The 18,562-nt window shown below is 42.9% G+C and overlaps 7 protein-coding genes across 12 annotated transcripts; 3 read left to right on the top strand and 4 right to left on the bottom strand.

Annotated features, from left to right (window-relative positions):
• Nucleotides 1-555: 555 nt before the first annotated feature.
• On the bottom strand, nt 556-4,402 carry BCIN_16g00350 (hypothetical protein). Its single transcript, XM_024697794.1, has 3 exons — nt 3,651-4,402; nt 2,935-3,536; nt 556-2,884 (listed from the first exon to the last, which is right to left on the bottom strand). Exons 1-3 carry the CDS (start codon nt 3,655-3,657, stop codon nt 1,028-1,030), a joined length of 2,466 nt encoding a protein of 821 aa, XP_024553610.1. The 5' UTR covers nt 3,658-4,402; the 3' UTR covers nt 556-1,027.
• A 13-nt stretch (nt 4,403-4,415) lies between these two features.
• BCIN_16g00340 (hypothetical protein) lies at nt 4,416-5,886 on the top strand. Its single transcript, XM_001555053.2, has one exon. It carries the CDS (start codon nt 4,642-4,644, stop codon nt 5,542-5,544), a length of 903 nt encoding a protein of 300 aa, XP_001555103.1. The 5' UTR covers nt 4,416-4,641; the 3' UTR covers nt 5,545-5,886.
• A 144-nt stretch (nt 5,887-6,030) lies between these two features.
• BCIN_16g00330 (hypothetical protein) lies at nt 6,031-7,460 on the bottom strand. The gene is made up of 2 exons (XM_001555054.2): nt 6,991-7,460; nt 6,031-6,934 (listed from the first exon to the last, which is right to left on the bottom strand). Exons 1-2 carry the CDS (start codon nt 7,027-7,029, stop codon nt 6,116-6,118), a joined length of 858 nt encoding a protein of 285 aa, XP_001555104.1. The 5' UTR covers nt 7,030-7,460; the 3' UTR covers nt 6,031-6,115.
• On the bottom strand, nt 7,420-10,794 carry BCIN_16g00320 (hypothetical protein). Of its 2 annotated transcripts, none has more exons than XM_024697793.1 (3): nt 9,941-10,794; nt 9,482-9,873; nt 7,420-9,412 (listed from the first exon to the last, which is right to left on the bottom strand). In XM_024697793.1, the coding sequence occupies exons 1-2, from the start codon at nt 10,484-10,486 to the stop codon at nt 9,715-9,717; spliced, it is 705 nt and encodes a 234-aa protein (XP_024553608.1). In that variant the 5' UTR covers nt 10,487-10,794; the 3' UTR covers nt 7,420-9,412; nt 9,482-9,714. The 2 variants fall into 2 exon arrangements, with proteins under 2 accessions (XP_024553608.1, XP_024553609.1); XM_024697792.1 differs by having other exon boundaries at nt 9,482-9,868.
• A 1,709-nt stretch (nt 10,795-12,503) lies between these two features.
• Nucleotides 12,504-14,131, top strand: BCIN_16g00310 (hypothetical protein). The gene has a single exon (XM_024697791.1). It carries the CDS (start codon nt 12,745-12,747, stop codon nt 13,723-13,725), a length of 981 nt encoding a protein of 326 aa, XP_024553607.1. The 5' UTR covers nt 12,504-12,744; the 3' UTR covers nt 13,726-14,131.
• A 32-nt stretch (nt 14,132-14,163) lies between these two features.
• On the top strand, nt 14,164-16,453 carry BCIN_16g00300 (hypothetical protein). 4 transcript variants are annotated; one of them, XM_024697787.1, is made up of 5 exons: nt 14,164-14,550; nt 14,609-14,730; nt 14,948-15,222; nt 15,269-15,360; nt 15,410-16,453. In XM_024697787.1, exons 4-5 carry the CDS (start codon nt 15,351-15,353, stop codon nt 16,192-16,194), a joined length of 795 nt encoding a protein of 264 aa, XP_024553606.1. In that variant the 5' UTR covers nt 14,164-14,550; nt 14,609-14,730; nt 14,948-15,222; nt 15,269-15,350; the 3' UTR covers nt 16,195-16,453. The 4 variants fall into 4 exon arrangements, with proteins under 4 accessions (XP_024553606.1, XP_024553604.1, XP_024553603.1 ...); XM_024697788.1 differs by having other exon boundaries at nt 14,609-15,222; XM_024697790.1 differs by having other exon boundaries at nt 14,164-14,730.
• Nucleotides 16,454-16,612: 159 nt separating this feature from the next.
• On the bottom strand, nt 16,613-18,287 carry BCIN_16g00290 (hypothetical protein). 2 transcript variants are annotated; one of them, XM_024697785.1, is made up of 2 exons: nt 17,709-18,287; nt 16,613-17,616 (listed from the first exon to the last, which is right to left on the bottom strand). In XM_024697785.1, the coding sequence occupies exons 1-2, from the start codon at nt 17,880-17,882 to the stop codon at nt 16,990-16,992; spliced, it is 801 nt and encodes a 266-aa protein (XP_024553601.1). In that variant the 5' UTR covers nt 17,883-18,287; the 3' UTR covers nt 16,613-16,989. The 2 variants fall into 2 exon arrangements, with proteins under 2 accessions (XP_024553601.1, XP_024553602.1); XM_024697786.1 differs by having other exon boundaries at nt 16,613-18,287.
• Nucleotides 18,288-18,562: the final 275 nt, after the last annotated feature.

The following is an 18,562-nucleotide window of genomic DNA, read 5'->3' as shown; positions in this document are numbered from 1 at the left end:
TAGGTATACAACAATCAAAGGAGTTTCAAAACAGCACTTCATGTATTGTATTCACCCATCTATAACCATCCCCTTCACTCACAATCCGTAAATCCCACAACGCGATAATATAATCAATCGTCTGAAATTCTCTCATGCGTAGACAGACAGACAGACATACAATACCGTTGATCGGTGCCCCTCACCCTCATCCTCCCCCCTTTCGAATTCTTCACCTTGATCGTAACAAGCAAAACCATAACTCATCATTCATCATTCATCATTCATCACCAAAACCCAAAATTTTAAGGACCATCGAATCTGAATATCCAATCTGAGGAACATATCCATATCCATATCCATATCCATATCTAGATAGATAGATATAGATAGATAGAAAACCGAAACAATTCATGATACTAACCACTGTGGAAATTCCACCCCTTTTCATTCCAATCGTCACACACATATCACGCAAACTGTTAAACTAGATTACAATATGGAGAAGCAACAAGCGCGTCACATAACACAGACACAGTACCTCACACAAAACCACGCATAGCACATTGTAAATTGTGAAAAATAGCACTCAATAACTATCTCCCTATGATATAATCCGATTCAATTCCATTTCGTTCCATTCTCTCGCTTCACACGATGAATAGAAAGAGTGCAAGGAGAAATGAGAACTCATTGTCGGAACTTGACATCATGAAATCATCATCTGCATGAACGGATTCCCCTAAACCGTGCCATAACATGAAGTGAGTACATATAGCATGCCCCAGTAAAAAACCCTGTCATTGGATTTCATTCTACCATATGTAGTTGTGCTTTTTAGCTAAGAATAGATTGAAGAATGGAATGAATGTAAAGAAAAATATACATGGAAAAGAAGAGGGAAATGTAAATCTCCTATGATCCCTCATTTTATATCGCCAAGAGCGCCAATTAAACCCACCCATCCCACTAACTGACTACCATCTTTTCTATCCCCCAAATTTCGATCCAGCGCATCAGTTCCCATGTCCTCATCAGCGTAATATAATTACGCTGGGCCCGTCCTTGCCAGGACTTCACTCAAATGTTTTAAATCATTCTGCGCCTTCTCATCTCTTTCTAAAATACTTCTTATAGCCTGCCATTCAAGATCCCTCATTTGATAAGCCTGTGGCATTAAGAAACCAACCGTCGGTGCCCTTGCATAGTCACCTAGTATTCTCAACGCAACAGCTTCACCTTCCACTTGAGCAATTCGTCTTTGCTCTTCTAAGTTTTGTTGATGATGTCTTTCCTCAGGTTTTCCAACAATGGATGGGTGGAAAGAACCTTGAGGAGTAACAGGACTAGGAGACATACCAGGACCCGAATGACTCATTGACATTTGGCGTTGAGCAATACCACCCGCAGCAAGAGGGCTGTGAGGATCAGTTGCACCATCAAATGATTGCAACCGTGAAGGTTGTTCCCATCCATTGCGTACAACCAGGGTTACTAGTATGGAAGGCTCTGGTCTATCTTCTGGTAGATTGTGTTCTGCAAGATTGACAACAAAATCTGGGATATTGCCTGGCCCAGGAGGCACTGGGACCAAATACGTATCTCGTACATTTCCCGGGCCCTTGTTAGTAAGTACTCCATAACGTTTCTTGTCATGAAAGTAATTATACAGGTCAAGGAAATCCGATGATCCAGAAGTTGGTGTTATGTTGATGACAATTACATCGGATGGTGGACTATATCGAAGGCCACATAGATATTCATTGGCTTTGTCTGCATCAATTCTACCATGAACCTTTAAATCTTTGTGAAGGAGCTCAGACCATGGAGTTTGCATACGATTGCGACTCAAGTCTGGACCAGCAACTTGTTTAGCATAAGCCGAGAATTTTGCTACCGAATCCATGCTCATTGTACCTTTCCAAACAATGTCAGGATCTGAGGGGTCTTCAACTGGAGAGTATGGCGGGGATTCATTGTCATCTTGAAGCATTTTGTCAACATCAGGATCATCTCCAGGTCCATTCAAAGGTGGTGCGTTCGATGACCTTCTATAATGATCGGCATTACGTTGTTTGTTGGTAGAAGGATGAGGCGATTGAACACTCGAAAAGACCTTGTTGATGTCAAAATTTCCTGTTGCGGAACTTTGCGTTGATCCTTTTCTCAAAGCTGGCTGCTTTGTATCGATATTCAAAGGTGTTTTTGGCGTTGATACAGCGCGGACTTTATCATGTGATGGATAGTCTTCAGGAATTTCTGGTACTTCAACCTCGTTTTCGGGCGAGTGAGACCTAGACCTATCACCCATACCAGCATTCGGATCCAACATTTCTCGTCGACGTGCTGCAGACATTGGAATATCGGGATATTCATTAGGATTGGTGTCTTCTTCGATTACTTCCTCACCTTTGTGAGTTCTTCGAATCCGTGGACCATCATCAGTGATCATTATAGATTGTTTGTCGGCTCTTGCTTTCATGAGTGCTGTTTCACGTTTCAACTCTTTACTTGCCATATCATCCGTTGTCATGACCGCCAAGGCCTGAGGTGATAATGATTGCGACAATAAACCATTACATAATTCTTGATTTTGTTTTAAATTGAGAAATATCGATCGGATTTGTTTGATGGAGGCTGATTTATTCGGGTGAGTGCTACGAACGGCTGCTTCGATTTGAATAGCAAGTCGTTCTGCCTTTGCATCAATGGAATCGTCGGGTCGTAAGGTATAATAACGCTCTTCAATAGCATGTGGAATGGCTTGAAGTAACCCCTTTTTAATCAGAGTAACCTGGCCTTGTTGCTCTGCATCGAGTTCAGAAATTTTGCTGGGCAAGTCTGATGGAGGAGAAGCTCTAGGTGTAGGACGAGACAATGTCTTGCGGACCTTTGTCGAAGATTCCTAGAACATGGTTAGCATGATTCACCCCATCGGTAAAATCGATAACTTACTTTCATAGCTTCTTTATCTTGTGATTCATCTCTTGTCTTGCGTTTTTGACTGGATGCCTTGACGGGTGAATCTTTCTGTGTGTCTTTCTTGGCTGGAACTGAAGGAGACTGGAGCTTTCCATTTGCAGGAGTTACATCGCGCTTTTGGTCGCTTGTTCTTTTCTTTCCTTTCTTGCCCTTCTTCCTTGCTGCTTCCTCGGCATCTTGTCTCTCTTGCTCCGCCTTTTCCTCTTCGTGCTTCTCTTGCCTTGCGATCCAAGGTTGCTCACCTCTAGCAATTCCATCCAAGAGTTCTTTGTGGGCTTCTGGCGCACATTGTTCGCAAGTGTATTTGTCTGGTGTATCTTCCTCATATGGACTTACACCTACGCAAACATTGTGTTGCCAGACAGCGCAAATGTCGCAAGCGATCCAAGCAGCTTCATCATCATCCGTAGTTGAAGTGACTCCGCAGACACATCGTATAACCTCGACTTCTTCCTCTTCCTGCACAGCTGTCTTTTTTCCACCTTTCTTTCCTTTCTTTTTTGTTTCGATGGGTTGATCGAGCTCATGAGCTTTCGGGTGCTGTCCTTTTGTCGCTCGCGACGACTTCCTAACGTCTGTAGAATCCCTGTTAGATATTTCCTCGCATGATAGTATTTGAGGGGAAGCATTTTGCCAATTCCTTCCGCGAAGCAAGTGGGATGCCCTGCGAAGGGGTAACTATTACTCACCGGCCATAATAAAGGATATTATCAATGATACAAAGGTACAAAATTCTTGTGGACGCGAATTCGATGATTACAAGGGATGAATATACGCCCTGGAGCTGAATTTCAAAGCACGCGTTGATGAATTGATTTCACGCGATCACTGGCTCTACGAACAAGCTATGGGATTGTTGAAGAAAGGGTAATATGTAGAAAGAAACAAGAAGCTATCAAAAGATCATGGAAAGCTTCTCTTTATAATCCTTCCCAGCGCAATCAGATGAAGTCGTAGTTTGGATTTTTTTCTTCTTCTGGGTATTGTTGATAGCCGCTTGGGACAAGCTTCAAGTTAATCGACCGCGCGTATTGAATGCGCAAAACAGCATTAAAGAACTTGATAGAGTCAAGAATTGTTGATCGCAGTGTGATGATGAAGGTATTCGAGACAATGCGACAATGTATTCCGATACTTGATGGGCAGCAGCGGCCTGTTGCTTGCTATTTGAGCGTTTCGTTTCGTTTCGGTTTGTTGTATTATGTTTATGTTCTGAGAATTTGAGATAGATAGGGTAGAAGGAAGGCGGAGATTGATCGATTTTCTACCCATTGGTGAGGCAAAGAGGCAAGGCTGGCTTAGAAATTCCAAGATTTTTCCAAGGTGCGGGGATCTGATCATGTGATGTCGGAAATTCCAAGATCCGATTCTGGAGCTATTGATTAGATATCAAGATAAACGTGAGCTGATTGAGAGTTAGCGCCTTGGCACCGGAGAGCTCCAGCTTTGACCTCGAAACTTGAAGAGCTCGATTGAAAATCTTAGGGAGCTTCAGCCTCGACAAATGCATCATCACTACTTACTGACTTTGCAAGTATCCTCACCTCTCGCTCACAGGATAATTCAAGAATATACGCCTGGAATACAACAATCAGTACATAGCAAATCACTCTGTCCTTGAGTATTGCCAATTCTTCATCATATGGTTTAGCAATCTCTACCAAAATCATCACGATAATTATGGCAGACGTTCGTTCACTTCTCAAAAATGAGAGAGCTGCTCGTCGCATCCAGCATCAATATGCTGGATATTCGACTGCCGGTAATTTGATGTGCCTCGTCTGCCATTTACAAATGAAGAGTGAATCATTATGGGAAGGACATCTACGATCACCAGGACACATTTTACGTCTCTCGAAACAACAAGAAACAGAACGTGAACGTAATGCGACAGCGGACACAAACAGCAACGACGGAATTAGTAAAAAGAGGAAATTGGACGATGAGGATGAGGATACGGACATGGAATATGGTACACAGAAGAAGCGCAGTAAAGCTACACCTAATGCCTTGGAAGGATTTTTTGTTCCAGCGGAAGACTCGTTGAACGAAAGATCTGAATCACCTTCAAAACCCGCGATACCTCATGATTTGCAAATTCCTTCTCGTCCTGCAACACCAGCGAAACCAACCAAATCCCCACCTCCAATTAAACAAACCACTATAGATGAAGACGAATGGGCTGCATTCGAGGCAGATATCGCCGCTGCGGATGTCCCAACAGAAGTCGAATCGGAAGCTGTCATATTTGCACCTGCAATGACTGCGGCGGAAGTGGAAGCTCGATCAGCTGAAGAAGAGAAGGCACGGAGAAAGGAGAAGCTCGAAGCTGAGGTAGAGGGAGATAAAGAGGATGCCAGTAGAAAGTTGCAAGAAGAATTCGAGGAAATGGAAGGCTTGGAACAGAGAGTGAAGCGGCTCAGAGAGAAGCGAGAAGCTTTGAGGTCGAAAGAAAAGGAAGCGATCGCAACAGTACCAATACCAACAGAAGCAAATGCAGCAATTGCAGCCAATGATGAATTAGACGACGACGACGACGATGATGACGATGAGGATGATTGGGATGGATTCAGATTAAGATAATAATCAAGTCTGGATTTGTACTAATACGGAGGCTGGCAATAACGATGTTTAATATTGTCTTATTATACCCTATCCTATTTAATAAAGCAGGACATCTGCTCCTCGGTTATGAGGATGTACAATTGAATACCTTCAATTCTAATCTGGAAATAGTCCTATTCATATACTGAAGAAGTGAAGTGGGATTATTATGCATAACATGCAGTTTATGTTTAGCAAGTGCTAAGTTCAAGATATAGTTCAATCAAATGCTCATTGTCCCACGATTATCAACTGAGATGTTTTCCAGAAAATTATTTGCTGTACATTTTCGCGTCCAGCGCATATTTATCGATGAGTCCATTAATTTATCATCGTCAAGCATTTGATCCTTTTGCTTTCTCACCCCCTCAACCTCCCTCTCGAGAAAGCGAGGATTTTTACATTTGCAAAGCCGGTTGTCATTGCATATCACTACCAATCACAATTGTAAGAGTCAAACTAGTTGTAGAAGGAAACTCAAATAGCAAATTAATTAAAAACATTCTCCAAGAAACAATTCTCAAAAACTCCAAATAGCTCTCGATTCAAATCAAAGCCACTTTCCCATCCATTCCAAGCCTTGCTTCATTGAATCTTCCAGACATGCCCTTTCCAGTGGATCATCTGGATTCCCTCTGACCGCAAAACCATGTCTTCCAGGCTTATAAACCCTATGTTCCATTTCCGGTACCTTTCTCCCCTTCTCCCCCTCCTTCTGATGAATTTCCTCAATTATTCCCTTCGATTTAATCGAAACCGCTACATCTTTTTCTCCCCATCCATAACTGATTGGTACAACCAATCCCTCCACGTCTCTGGGAAAGACCAAATTACTCGGATGTAACGCAACAACCGCATCTATCAATGGTTTCTTAACTCTATCAATCAAAATCATGTTCGATTCCAGCCCAGCACGAATGGCATATCGACCACCCCAACAATACCCCACCATCCCAATCTTCCTTTCCCCATTCGTCTCCATTCTTAACTTCTCCAAAAATCCATTACAAACCGCGCTACACCTCGCTTCCTTATGTCGACCCATCCACATCAAAAAACTTGGCGCACTAGCCAAGATCCCCGTATACTTACCAAGCGTCCCCTGTTTACTCGCATCGACGGGTATCAGCAAATCCGCAACTTTAAGCGCAACGGGATCACCTTCGAAGAAATCAGGTACGTAGACGAGATATTCTCCTGAAGCGGCAAAGGCATCGGCAAGGAGGAGATTGTTGGGGAGCAGGTGTCCGAATATATCGGTGTAGAGCACGATTGTTGCGCGAGACGTGGAAGGGTTGCCGATAATGTAGGTGCGGAGACCGTGGATGGTTTGGTAGTCACCGATGGGGAGGCCGGTGTGGATGGTTCCCTTGGGGAGAATTAGTTCGGGGTTTGAGAGAGATAAAATGGGGTGATTTGACGTACCTTGATGCATTCATTACATGGTTTATCCATTGTAGACATTTTGATAGGGAAGTTTGTATCTCGTATTAGATGAAATACAAAACTTGCGTGGTTGAGATTTAGAATAGCTCAAAGAGGTAATCGCTTAGAGTGGTGGACCTCAATCTTGATCTCAAAGAAGCGGAAGTGGATAGAAATTAGACTGTATATGTATGTATGATTTAACTCGGATGTGAAGTATTAAACTCATAAGTAAGTAAGCGAACAAGTGAGTAGTAGTAAGTAAATAGTAGGTAGAAAACCGTAATTGAACTGATGATTTTCCATCCCCAAATCGCAGCGACAACAGCGCCTTTATAGAAAATTCCATTTCGTAGATTCCATATCTGATATATCATTTCGCTCAGTCCTCGTCACTTACTCGGCATTTTCTCGCGCTTTTTGGCTCGCTCAGGCCCCCCACACTCGGTTGGAGATGACGACACGTGATCTTGGCATGCTTTTAGAGTAAGCGTGGAAGGATGCGCAACCCTGCGAATTTAAGGATTGGATTAGATTAGATGGATGGGGAAAAGTGCTTGTTTGTGAGAGACAGACTATACAGATTGCGGGGGTTTCTTTGGTTGTGGAACCGTTGGAGAGATGGCGGGTGTGCATTGATGAGTTTGAGCGAGGGGTAGTGTTGGGCTGGTATATTTCTTCGTTACAAAAATAATGATGTGGGATATTTTAGTAATGGGGGAAAGTATTTGGGTAAACTCTTAGTAGAACATTTAAAGAAGAGTATATATTCGATTCAACTCCTGCCTCTTGTGTCTCAAAGCGGAAGATCCATGACCTGCGCCGATTCAATCCATTCATACCAATTCACGTCCATGTCGAGATCCATGTTGACATCTATATCTGAAAACATACCGCCTGAGGGGTCAATATAGCTCCATGGAGGTGATATATCATCTAGGTTTAGATTTGGATCTTGACCATAACACTCACTTGAGACGTGGTCAACCCCGTCATGTGACAGATATGAAGATTGTTCTGGTCTTGTTTGAATATGAGGATATACTGACTGGTCATTCATATTTGATGACTCCTGTCCGACTAAATTGGTATTGTCAATGTTCGGATTTGAGCAAAAGTCGTTATGTTTGTATACCGACGTGAAATTAAGGTTCTGCTGAGTTGTAGGTGATTCGCTAGCAGTTGATTTTGGGGTATGAATCTCAGCAGGCCGCGTCTGATCATCGATTTCTAAAGGTATGGCAACCAGCTCACGCCAACGCTCGCGAAAGAGATTATCAGACTTTCCATCATAAGACGGTACTGGACTGGCCGGAAGGGGTATCTTTTCATCTTCTCTCTCTAATTCAATTGCTGACCATGAATTCTCTCGCAGACGTTGTAGCTCAGCTATACGATGTTTACGCGTCTTAGCCATAAGCTTCCGTAGTGGAACCCAGATGCGCGAGTTCTCTTCTCTTTCCGAGTGGCTCGTTAATTGTCGAGGAATTAACCATTTGCTATGGAGAGCGACCCAAGCTCGCTCGATAATGGGAGACCATTGGCGTCGTGAAGTTTCTATTAAAAGGTATACGATTGCGTGCCAATGTGTACAAGTCTGAAAAAGCCAATTCCAATTTTGACAACCTTTCTCGGAGTTAAGGGCATGATTGTATTCGGCTACTTCAATGGCAGATATCAGAAGTTTGGTTCGGACCTTCTCCGAGTGGCTCTCGCTGGGAGAGGAGAAGAGCACTGGGAGATTAAGAATAAGATTCATTTTGGACACAACCATGTGCGTTAAAGTTGATAGACACCAGGATGCAATGGCCTTACTCCCCATGTTTAATTGAAGAAAGTGTTTGTCGACTGCCCCGTAAAGGTCATGTAACAATTGGCTTTGAATTTCGGGACTTGACGGACTTTCTCCGATACTTGAAGCCATCAACCGTCTCATGACATCACACATCTCGGCTGAAACAACTGTAAGAGTCATATCGGTTACGCCTGAACGTGCTGGTGGCATGTTCTTTGTATGAGGATTGAGATCGACATCATTAATATTGAGCGGAAACTTTGTGTCAACACTATTACCAGTGGTACTCAATTCCGTACCTTGGTCCTCGGATGCTCGCAGATCTAGCAAACACACCGTCCACCATACTCTCCTACGAGTTTCAACCTCATAGGGGGTAAGGTTAGGGAAGTGAGAACCATCCCGATGAAGACCTAAAGCTTGAGCCATTCTTATGACTAGTCCAGTCATCATCCAGACAAATCTAGGACTCTCATGACGCCGAACCAGAAATAGAAAGATGAGCAGGGCCTTGACAAGGGTTATGTCAGGCTCATTTAGAAAATCAGCCTTTGCAAGTGAATTTTCCAGACCCAGTCGATATTTGAAACTCATCTCCGATTTTGTACAGCCGAAGTTGCCTGTCACCTAGGAGTAAAGTATTATGGTGAGCATGATAATTGAGACAAAGCCTCCTTAAGACTAGGAAAAGCTTACCTCATCTTCTTCCATCGAGGTTACTGTAGCATAATAGATGGAAAACATTAAAGCCTCATTTGCTGGCGTAAGTTCCGTACCCTTATTTCCACGTAAGTCACGGATCATGTCGGTGATGGCCGTTATATCTACAATTCGCATGAAGACGTGAATGTTTTCAGAGTATACATTCAACAGAAAAGGTATCTGTGAAGGCAATGGACGCAACTTAGAGAGGTCGGAATCAGAAAGGTTTAGATTGTGTTGGAATAAAAAGCGATGCCGCTCTGATGGCGTTCGCTCGTGCTCCAATATGGATACCATCCTCTCGGGTACATCCTCATCGTTTGAAGATATATCAGAATCAGCGTCGAGAGCACCTCGAGTCTCCATTTGTAATCCCTCAATCTAGTCTGGCGTTAATGGTAGTAACTTATCAATACATTTAGCTGACATGATGACAGAATTCTAGCAACCTACCTCATCATTCATTCGGGCCCAGAAACCACTACTTATGTAACGGCTCCGGTTGACATCCTTTAGAACTAGCCTACCGAATTTCTTCTGTACATCAGAAGTGATTTCAACAGAGCCGTTATCCTTGAAGCTGTTTAGATCATGATTTGGACCAAGCTGTGAACTATCAGAACCACCAAGCCTGGGCAATCCATCATCATTGAGATGCCCTGCTGTAGCATTGGCGTGCTCTAATTGGCCTCTGAGTTCCTTTACTAAATTCTCAAGATTATGAAGTCTCTCGATAATCGGATCTCCTTTGGAATTAACTTCTTGCCCTGGCTTTGCGCCATTTGAATCTGCTGCCGAATTACCAGCGCGCTCGAGCCGGCGAGCCCATCGAGGAGGTCGATCAGTTGAGGGGAGTACGCATGGGATATTTGCTCTTCGACAATTAGAACAAGGCGATAACTTATCACAACGAACTTTCCGACTTCGGCATATTACACAGCTACGCAGCTTTGCTGATGTAGCTGTTATTATGTCAGAAGTTGGAGTTGAGGCGCCCATGTCCGTGACTGCATGAGATCTTTAATATTTACAGATCGATATGGTATTGGTGGAACCTCTGCGAGCGAAAGAATTCGTAAACTATTGTGAAATGCTTTCAAAACTCATATCTAGTCTCTACGAAATATAGAACGAATGATTTGTTTTGTCCATCGATCGGACCAGAAGTTTTGTTTGATCAGAAACGGAGAAGCTCCATGTAGGTAAGCAGAGATAGGACGATTTGTACGCGCCATGACTGTGGAGAGGTCATAACATATCTATATCACGTGAGACATGCCGACAACGAACCAACCGAGCCAACAATCACGGCGGCGAACTCAACTCTATACCCATATCCCAACGCATCGAAGACATTGAATGGCATTACCCTATATATGGTCGCAGATATCATGTTTTCATCACGCAGATTGATCACAATCAGACTTCTGACAGCCACTTGGCGATCAAAATCACGACAACAATGTCTCTCGAGGTCATTGTGATATATGGACTCCATCCATCCTCTGGAGGATTTAAATCACTGTATCCTCTCGTGAAAGCTAAAGGCAGTATTGCCACAAAAGAGGGAGAAGCACAACTCCAAATCTCCTGGATCCTTGCCTGTGCGACGAAGGAAAGAAACAATTCGACTGAATTACACTCGTTACGATGATTCATTTTCGTATTACTTTGCTTCCTCCACCTCAAAAGTCTGTACGAGTCGTGACGACTAATCGTCAACGTGTAGAAAATCCAAAGGATATGTTTCGTTCATGACAACTTCCGGCGCTACTTTGCACCAATTCAGCCTTTCAGCCGCCGAGGCAGCACGAATCGGGTCTCATTGACAGATGCCAATCAATCACCTTGTCACTGCTGCGGTCAATATTTCAATCCTACAGAATCATGCTATAGTTCACGATTCACAACTTTCTATGGTTCCGCACAGCTGTTAGAAGACCGTCTCAGCACCGAGAATTTTGACACCATAGCCATGTCATAGAATTGATTGTTTAGCATAGTACTAGGGAGTAGTTTTGAGAGGGGTATGTCTTCAAAGATCATGCGCCGGAGCTTGTGATATTACATTGCAAGTACCCAGATTTTCGTCATTTCAAAATTCCCGATTATTTTGGTCATCGGGCTCTGATCAAGAAGACAACACTTATTCCATAACATTTCTACCAAAAGCAATTCGGAATCTGCGAGGAGGCTGTCGTTGTCAAGTTCTATGCTCTGATACCTGCGAAGATACCCTGGTATCTTTTTTGTTGTCACGAACCGCCCATCAAATTGAACTGGGATGGTGCCGAATATTCCCAAAAATAGCAAGCTGGAGTAATACAATACTGCATGATGATCTATACGACGTGGTTCCTAAGACCACAGAAGGCGGGAGAAATCATGTTCTCATGTGTTTCGTGAAACCTCGGGATGAACCTTTGATTTGTTGTTAGACGAAAATGCCACAAATGCAACCTCCATGTACCTCTGAAGGAGAAGAGTCGATTCAGAACAAGTGGTCAAGAATTAGTGGAGGGTTTGCTGGTGGGTCTATCTTTAGCGTGGCAGTATCACGATAATAAGTCTGGATGTGATGTACATGCTATTGCTCTACTAGTGTATCAATATACAAAATAATGTCCGAAAATCCTAAACACACGGAAAAGCATTGAGAGACCCTTGTATCACTCGAGAAAGCGGAGGCTGGTTTTAATATTACGTGTCGGAACAATTGCTGTTTTCCATACATACCATTAAGAGATATCAATGTAAAAACGGTACACTTCACTTCCAGCATGACTCATGAGGATGTAAAAGAGGAGCGTCTGAAATAGCGGTGGAACGGCAAGGACCTCATACAATCAACCAACGTTCAACATCCCAATATTTCTATGGCTGATATGCTTTTAGTTTGTTTTACTTTTTCTAAGTTTACAATTGCCTGCATAAGGGTTGAGTTAAATTTAGAGACCAGTTCGGGGGCGGGTACAAGGTTAGCGCCGCACCGCGTTATCCGAAATTTCCTGTAAAAGAGGAATATCTTTAAGAGGTTTCACATAGTTGTAATTGACTCGTTAGTGTTGCACGTCGTATGCCAGATCTATCTGGCATGTGCCATACATACCCGATACTATGCAATGCGCTTAATTGATTAGTGACATCACATATCTGTCACCTCGTGTACATCAAACTTGGAATATATTATCTCAACTCCCATGAAGTCATTCCAGTTCTCAAATTCCAATGCAAATAAACTCACCAAGGTTTCAATCATGAGTAATCAATACCGCAATCACCTTCTCTTGAGCAGTCCTCGCACAGCCTCCAATCTCTTAGTTACGATCCTCAATCTCGAAAATCAACCAAACATCTACACAACCGAAAAATCCAAACACGGATATTTCTTCGTCGACAGTTACAACACCCGGAAATATCTCTTCACTGCCGATTCACCACATATGAAAGATTGGACGGAAGATGATCGAAAGAAATCTCTAGCGGCTCATCAATCCTGCTTCGAAAATTTGCGTGATCATGCTATTGCCGCGAAATCAGAAGGGAAATTCGCTTATGTTAAAGAACACGCTAATTGGCTCGTAAATCCTGTTGCGCTGACGGAATTGCTTTACGGTGAAGAAGTTGGGGAAGAGGGGTGGACTGTGAAAGCTTTTGATAGTCAAACACGTTCCATCGGCAATGATACACTTCTACCAGATGAATTTTTGAAGGAATGGATGCCAACGTTTTTAATTCGTCATCCTGCATTGGTTATTCCTTCATTTATCAGAGCTCGTCTAGACATAGAGGGATTAGAATATACGAAAAAGGAATGGAAATTTCGGAATATGCAAATGACGATGAAATGGTCGAGGAATTTGTATGATTGGTACTGCTCTCAAGGGACAGAGGAGCCAATCGTCCTGGATGCTGATGATATCATGAAGAACCGCAGCATCATGGTCAAATATGCAAAAATGATAGGAGCAGATCCTACGAAATTGAAGTTTTCGTGGGACGTGGATAAGGTCGAGCGAGACTGGGGAGAATTAACTCCTGCATGGAGAAGAATGAGTTCTACATTGAGATCTTCTTCTGGGATCTTGGAAGGGAAAACTTCGTCCGGGATAATTGTTGAAGAAGAGGTAGCGAAGTGGAAAGAAGAGTTTGGAGATGAGATTGCGGGGATTTTGGAGACTTTGGTAAAAGATGCCTTGCCACATTATGAATATATGAAATCCAAGCAGCTTACTTAATGTATACTATATTGTCACTTTCATGCATATGCATGACATCTGTTCAGTACAGTAATCAAGTCTACAACCCGGGAAAAGCATTATTTATTGGAGCTGTTATTGGTGTGCAAGTAAGTTATTGAACACTTGACATATTTCTCCTTTTTTTCTTTAGTTTGATATCCTCTTGATTATGTGTATACTCAGTATTCTAAACGATACTACAAGCGGGGGAACTTGGAACATCTGAATAATAACTGAAAGCTATTTTTAATGGGTTTGAACATGAAAGTCCCCTTTGAAGCAAGTTGTCACATATTGCGTGTGCACTGTATGATACTGGCCGTGAAGCCACTTGCGCCACTTATGTCACCTTCGAAATGTTTGTACCATCCCATTTACAATCAACTATTTAGTGATTATATCAAACTTAAATACTTTAGATGAATCTCAATCCCAGATCTATATCAAGAAGAAAAAAAAGGGACTTTAAAACATCTTAATCTGTTATATCTGGTCACCACCCCTTCTTTCTCTTTTATACGGATTTAAATTGATCAAAAGAACTTTCGAAAATCTTTCACTGGACTTATGATCATCTCTCATATGGGGTGACAGTATCGAAAGGACAACCCCAACAACTTCATTATTGAGTTTCGCGATTACTCAATCAATATGATTCTTGGGATCCTACTCTGCGCTTTAGTCATTTGTGGTGCCAATTCAAGCTTGACCACCGACACCGATCTCTTTGAAATTATATTTCCAAGTTTGAATCAAGCCAACACTGAAGATCTCGCAGAAGGTCTCAAGTATATAGAGTTCACCAGTGTCGACTTTATCAACGCAAGATATCTTAGCACCCGTTTATAAGCTTAGAACCTACCCTAATTTAGTTCAATAGGCATATATAGCCCGAATCATTGATGTCGATGATGTTTTGAATGCAGTGGTCGAAATCAATCCTGATGCTACACTTATCGCCTCTATGCTCGACGATGAGCGATCAGTGGGTATGATTCGCTGGTGAGTTCTGAGATTGAATAAACATGGCATCTTTACGCTGAAAATTTAGTCCTTTGCATGGAATTCCTATTTTGATGAAAGATGTAGTATGCTATGTCTCTAAGTTCCAAGGGCCTTGCAGCACAAGCCCTTTCTTCATCTCAAATGCACCAAATTCTCCTTCAATTCGTCTTCTGTTTGTCATTGTGCGAGTTCTACACTGATTAGCTGTGTGCAGTATCTTCCATAGATCGCCACAAACGATAAAATGAACAATGCTGCTGGACCATAAGCACTAGTTGGGGCCACATTGCCTGCAGATTCAACCATCGCAAGAAAGCTTCGAGAATCTGGGGCCATTATCCTATGAAAGACGAATCCCAGCCAATGGAGCCATTTCAGATCATTCAACATCAGTAACGGCTGGCCAGCCCGTGGCGGACAAATTTATGGACCGTATTTTTCCCGGCAAGATCCCTCTGGTAGTTCGAGTGGTAGCGCGGTGGCAGCGATGTGAGTGATATATCCAGTGATAATCAAAAGCTGCTAATATTTCAAGACTGGGATTGGCAACTGTTTGCTTGGGTGCGGAAACTAGTGGTTCAACCATAGCACCTGCTCATTACAACAAAATTGTTGCTATGAAGCCAAGTATGTGCAATTCTGATCATGAATTCGATTACTTACTGAAATGTCACAGCTGTAGGATTGACATCACGCCATCTTGTAGTCCCAGCTAGCGAGCACATGGATACGATTGGCCCGATGAAAAAGAGTGTCAAAGATGCCGCTTATGTTCTTCAGAGTATCGTAGATGTTGATCCTTTCGATAACTATACCTTTGGGATTCCGTATGGAGCCGGCCTGGACTTTGTCAGTGCGTGCGATTTTTCGGCTCTCAAAGGTGCTCGATTGGGCATTCCTCGAAATGTGATTTCAAGCATGTCAAATAACAGTACGGGATCAATGCTTGAAGCTTTCAATAAATCTTTGGCGATTCTACGATCAGCTGGCGCTATCATTATCGAGAATACCGATTTCCCATCTGCACAAGAATCCAGGAATAATGGTTTACTGACCGTCCAAGTTGTAGCAGCTGATTCTGTTGTGGCACTGAAGAAATACCTAAGTTTACTAGCATACAACTCGCGCAATATAACAGACTTAGAAGGTCTACGCGCATGGACCCAGTCCAGTTCATTAGAGGACTGTCCAAACAAACCTACTGATATTTGGGATGTGGTATTGGAGAATCGAAACAATACCGATTATAAGTTCTGGCGTGCTTATCAACGAGCCCTATACCGTGGAAAAGAAGGAGGTTTGCTCGGATTAATTAAGCGATATAAACTCGATGATGTTATTTTACCGTCTCTGTTCTCTTCGAACTGGGCTGCTGTTGTTGACGCGCCCATCACATCGGTTCCGATGGGAGCAATACCATCTGATCAGCCTATAGTATCTGCGGGGCCTAATATTCCGTAAGCTGATTGATTCGGGGAGCGCAGCCAATTACTGACAACAAGCCTATATTTAACTTCAGCTTCTTAGGAGCAAGATTTACGGATGCAAAACTCATTGGGTTAGCATATGCCTTTGAGCAAAGAACAATTAAAAAGAAAACGGTACATCCGTATATTAAGCCGAGAACCGATCTTCGAGATGCGGTTAGGATACGTTACTAGTAGAGAGGATTCTGGTAGAGGTTCGTGATCAATTTCAAGTGAGGCGTATGATTTCCGGACGTTGGAAACATCACACTCGTTGGCAAAGTAACTTTTCAATTCTCCAACGGTGTCTCCTTCTATCTCGGATCTTCTCTACTATATGCAACTAGAAGGCATCTATAGATATACATACAAGTGTAAGAGAACTATACTTGCTCGTACTTAATGGGATGCTTTGTTGTCACAATTTCGTACTAAAGGCAATAGTAAGATATTATTAGCTGCCTACCCATCTGTTGTCCTTGTCATTAAAAGAATAAATACTCTCGTGTCCTGACATACGAAACCACTCCTTCAGAATAGGAAACTTGCTCGTTTTTAATGTATCTCACTTGAAATATTATGTGCTCGAAGGGGGTCAAGGGAAGCGTAGCAGCCACCCCACCCGGAAGTTTTGTTAGGAATAAGCTTCGAGAGCGAAATTCTAGATATCAGATCCTATTCAAATGCATTTAATAAAAAGCCGCCTCAAGCCCTTCCAGATAAAAGCCCTTTATAATTCGTATTATATAAACGATGGAAATAAGTAGCCCGCAGCCTGAAAAAGAGTTCCTCAATTAGTACCTAGACCATTCCCAGTAACTCCCATACCTTCTCTCCCAACCTTCTCCCAAAATCTCCTCAGCCCCAGAACCTTCGCCCTCGCTGGAATTTCCCTTCGCTCAACCTTCTTACCCCACGGCCCTCTCCCTGCAGTTCCCTCGCCTCTATCCACATCCCTTCCAGCAAACCTCCTAACTAACCACCTTACTTCCACCTTCCCTTCTCTCGTCCCCTCAATCTCTCTCTCCTTTTCCCCCACCCTCCCCCTCCATCCATCCACCCACGCCCTCAGTCCATCTTTAACCCTTTCCCTCTCTACCTTTCTCTTGAGCCCTACTAGCCCAGGTGCCACTTTCCCTTTCCCGTATCCATAGCATTCTTTCGGCAATACATTTTTCTCCACCAACGTCTCGATCGAAGGTCTTTGCCCAAGTTGCCTATTCAATTTTATCTTGATAAGATTCCTCCCCAAACTTCGGGCAGCAAGGGAAGTCCGGGTGATGTATATTCGTTGACTCATAAGATCTGTAAGAGGAGCTCGATGGGAAAGATGGCGAGACAAGGTGTTGGATGCATCATGAAGACGCTGTGCATGGAGAAGGGGATCGAGGGAAAGGGTTCGTAGGTGATGAGATAGCTGGGGGCACACTTATTAATGACTATTCAAGGCGAAATGAGGAATGATAGTTTGAGGAGGTTTGTATTGAATAGATAAAGATTACAACTTACTCGTGAAGCAATTAGCAAGTCATTGACGTCTAGATATGATAGAATTTCGAGGATCAACTCGTCGGGAAACTGCGATAAGCTGAGCTTCCCGATATCGTTATCACTTTTGATCTCGTATCGTAGTGCACCTTCCGTTGCTGTGACTATTTCCTCATTCTGTGAAGCTAAATCCATAGTATTGTGAATGAAACGATATGTTCTGGTACTCATTTGTAATTAATTGAGAACAGGATGAATTGAATGGATGTCGATTGTAGTGGGATTCCGTCGTCGTCAGTAAATAGCGGGGGTTCATCAATCTGCTGCAGATGCAGTCACGGTTCGGAAGTATCTGAGACATTCCGAGACAAAGAATGAACGTTTCTGATAAACAAACAAAGCGTAATCACGCTCTATCGACGACAACTTCCTTTTTGGCGTGTAGAATTGCTTGAGATATGGGCTTTATTGAAATCTTCACATCATGAATTCCTTGTCAAGTCAACCTTCAAAATGGGGAGGGGATTTTGCTACAGTTTCCAAGCTTTCTTGCTCAAGCCCCTTCATTTGCCTCCGCTTAAGCAAACACATCTTCGTGTCGCGAGAATTAATTGATGGAAGAAAGTAGGTAACAAGATTCTATTTTGAGGTCAAACTACATTGTCATTCTCTACCCCCCTTGTGCAATAGCACAGCATATATGTAAAGATGATCACCTCAAAAATGTAACCCCTCCTTGAATCATGCTAAGGCTACCCTTTCTCTCTCGAATTGCTATTGATGTCAGCCTTTGCTCAAGAGCGACAGCGAACAATTATCTCCACCACTCGTCATCGCCCATGACACCCATGTTCAACACGCAGATTTAATCCTGA

This window comes from Botrytis cinerea, chromosome 16 (genome assembly GCF_000143535.2).
Source record: "Botrytis cinerea B05.10 chromosome 16, complete sequence".
Lineage (NCBI taxonomy): Eukaryota > Fungi > Ascomycota > Leotiomycetes > Helotiales > Sclerotiniaceae > Botrytis > Botrytis cinerea.
The sequence above is the reverse complement of the archived record's forward strand: the minus strand, read 5'-3'. Positions and strand labels throughout refer to the sequence as shown.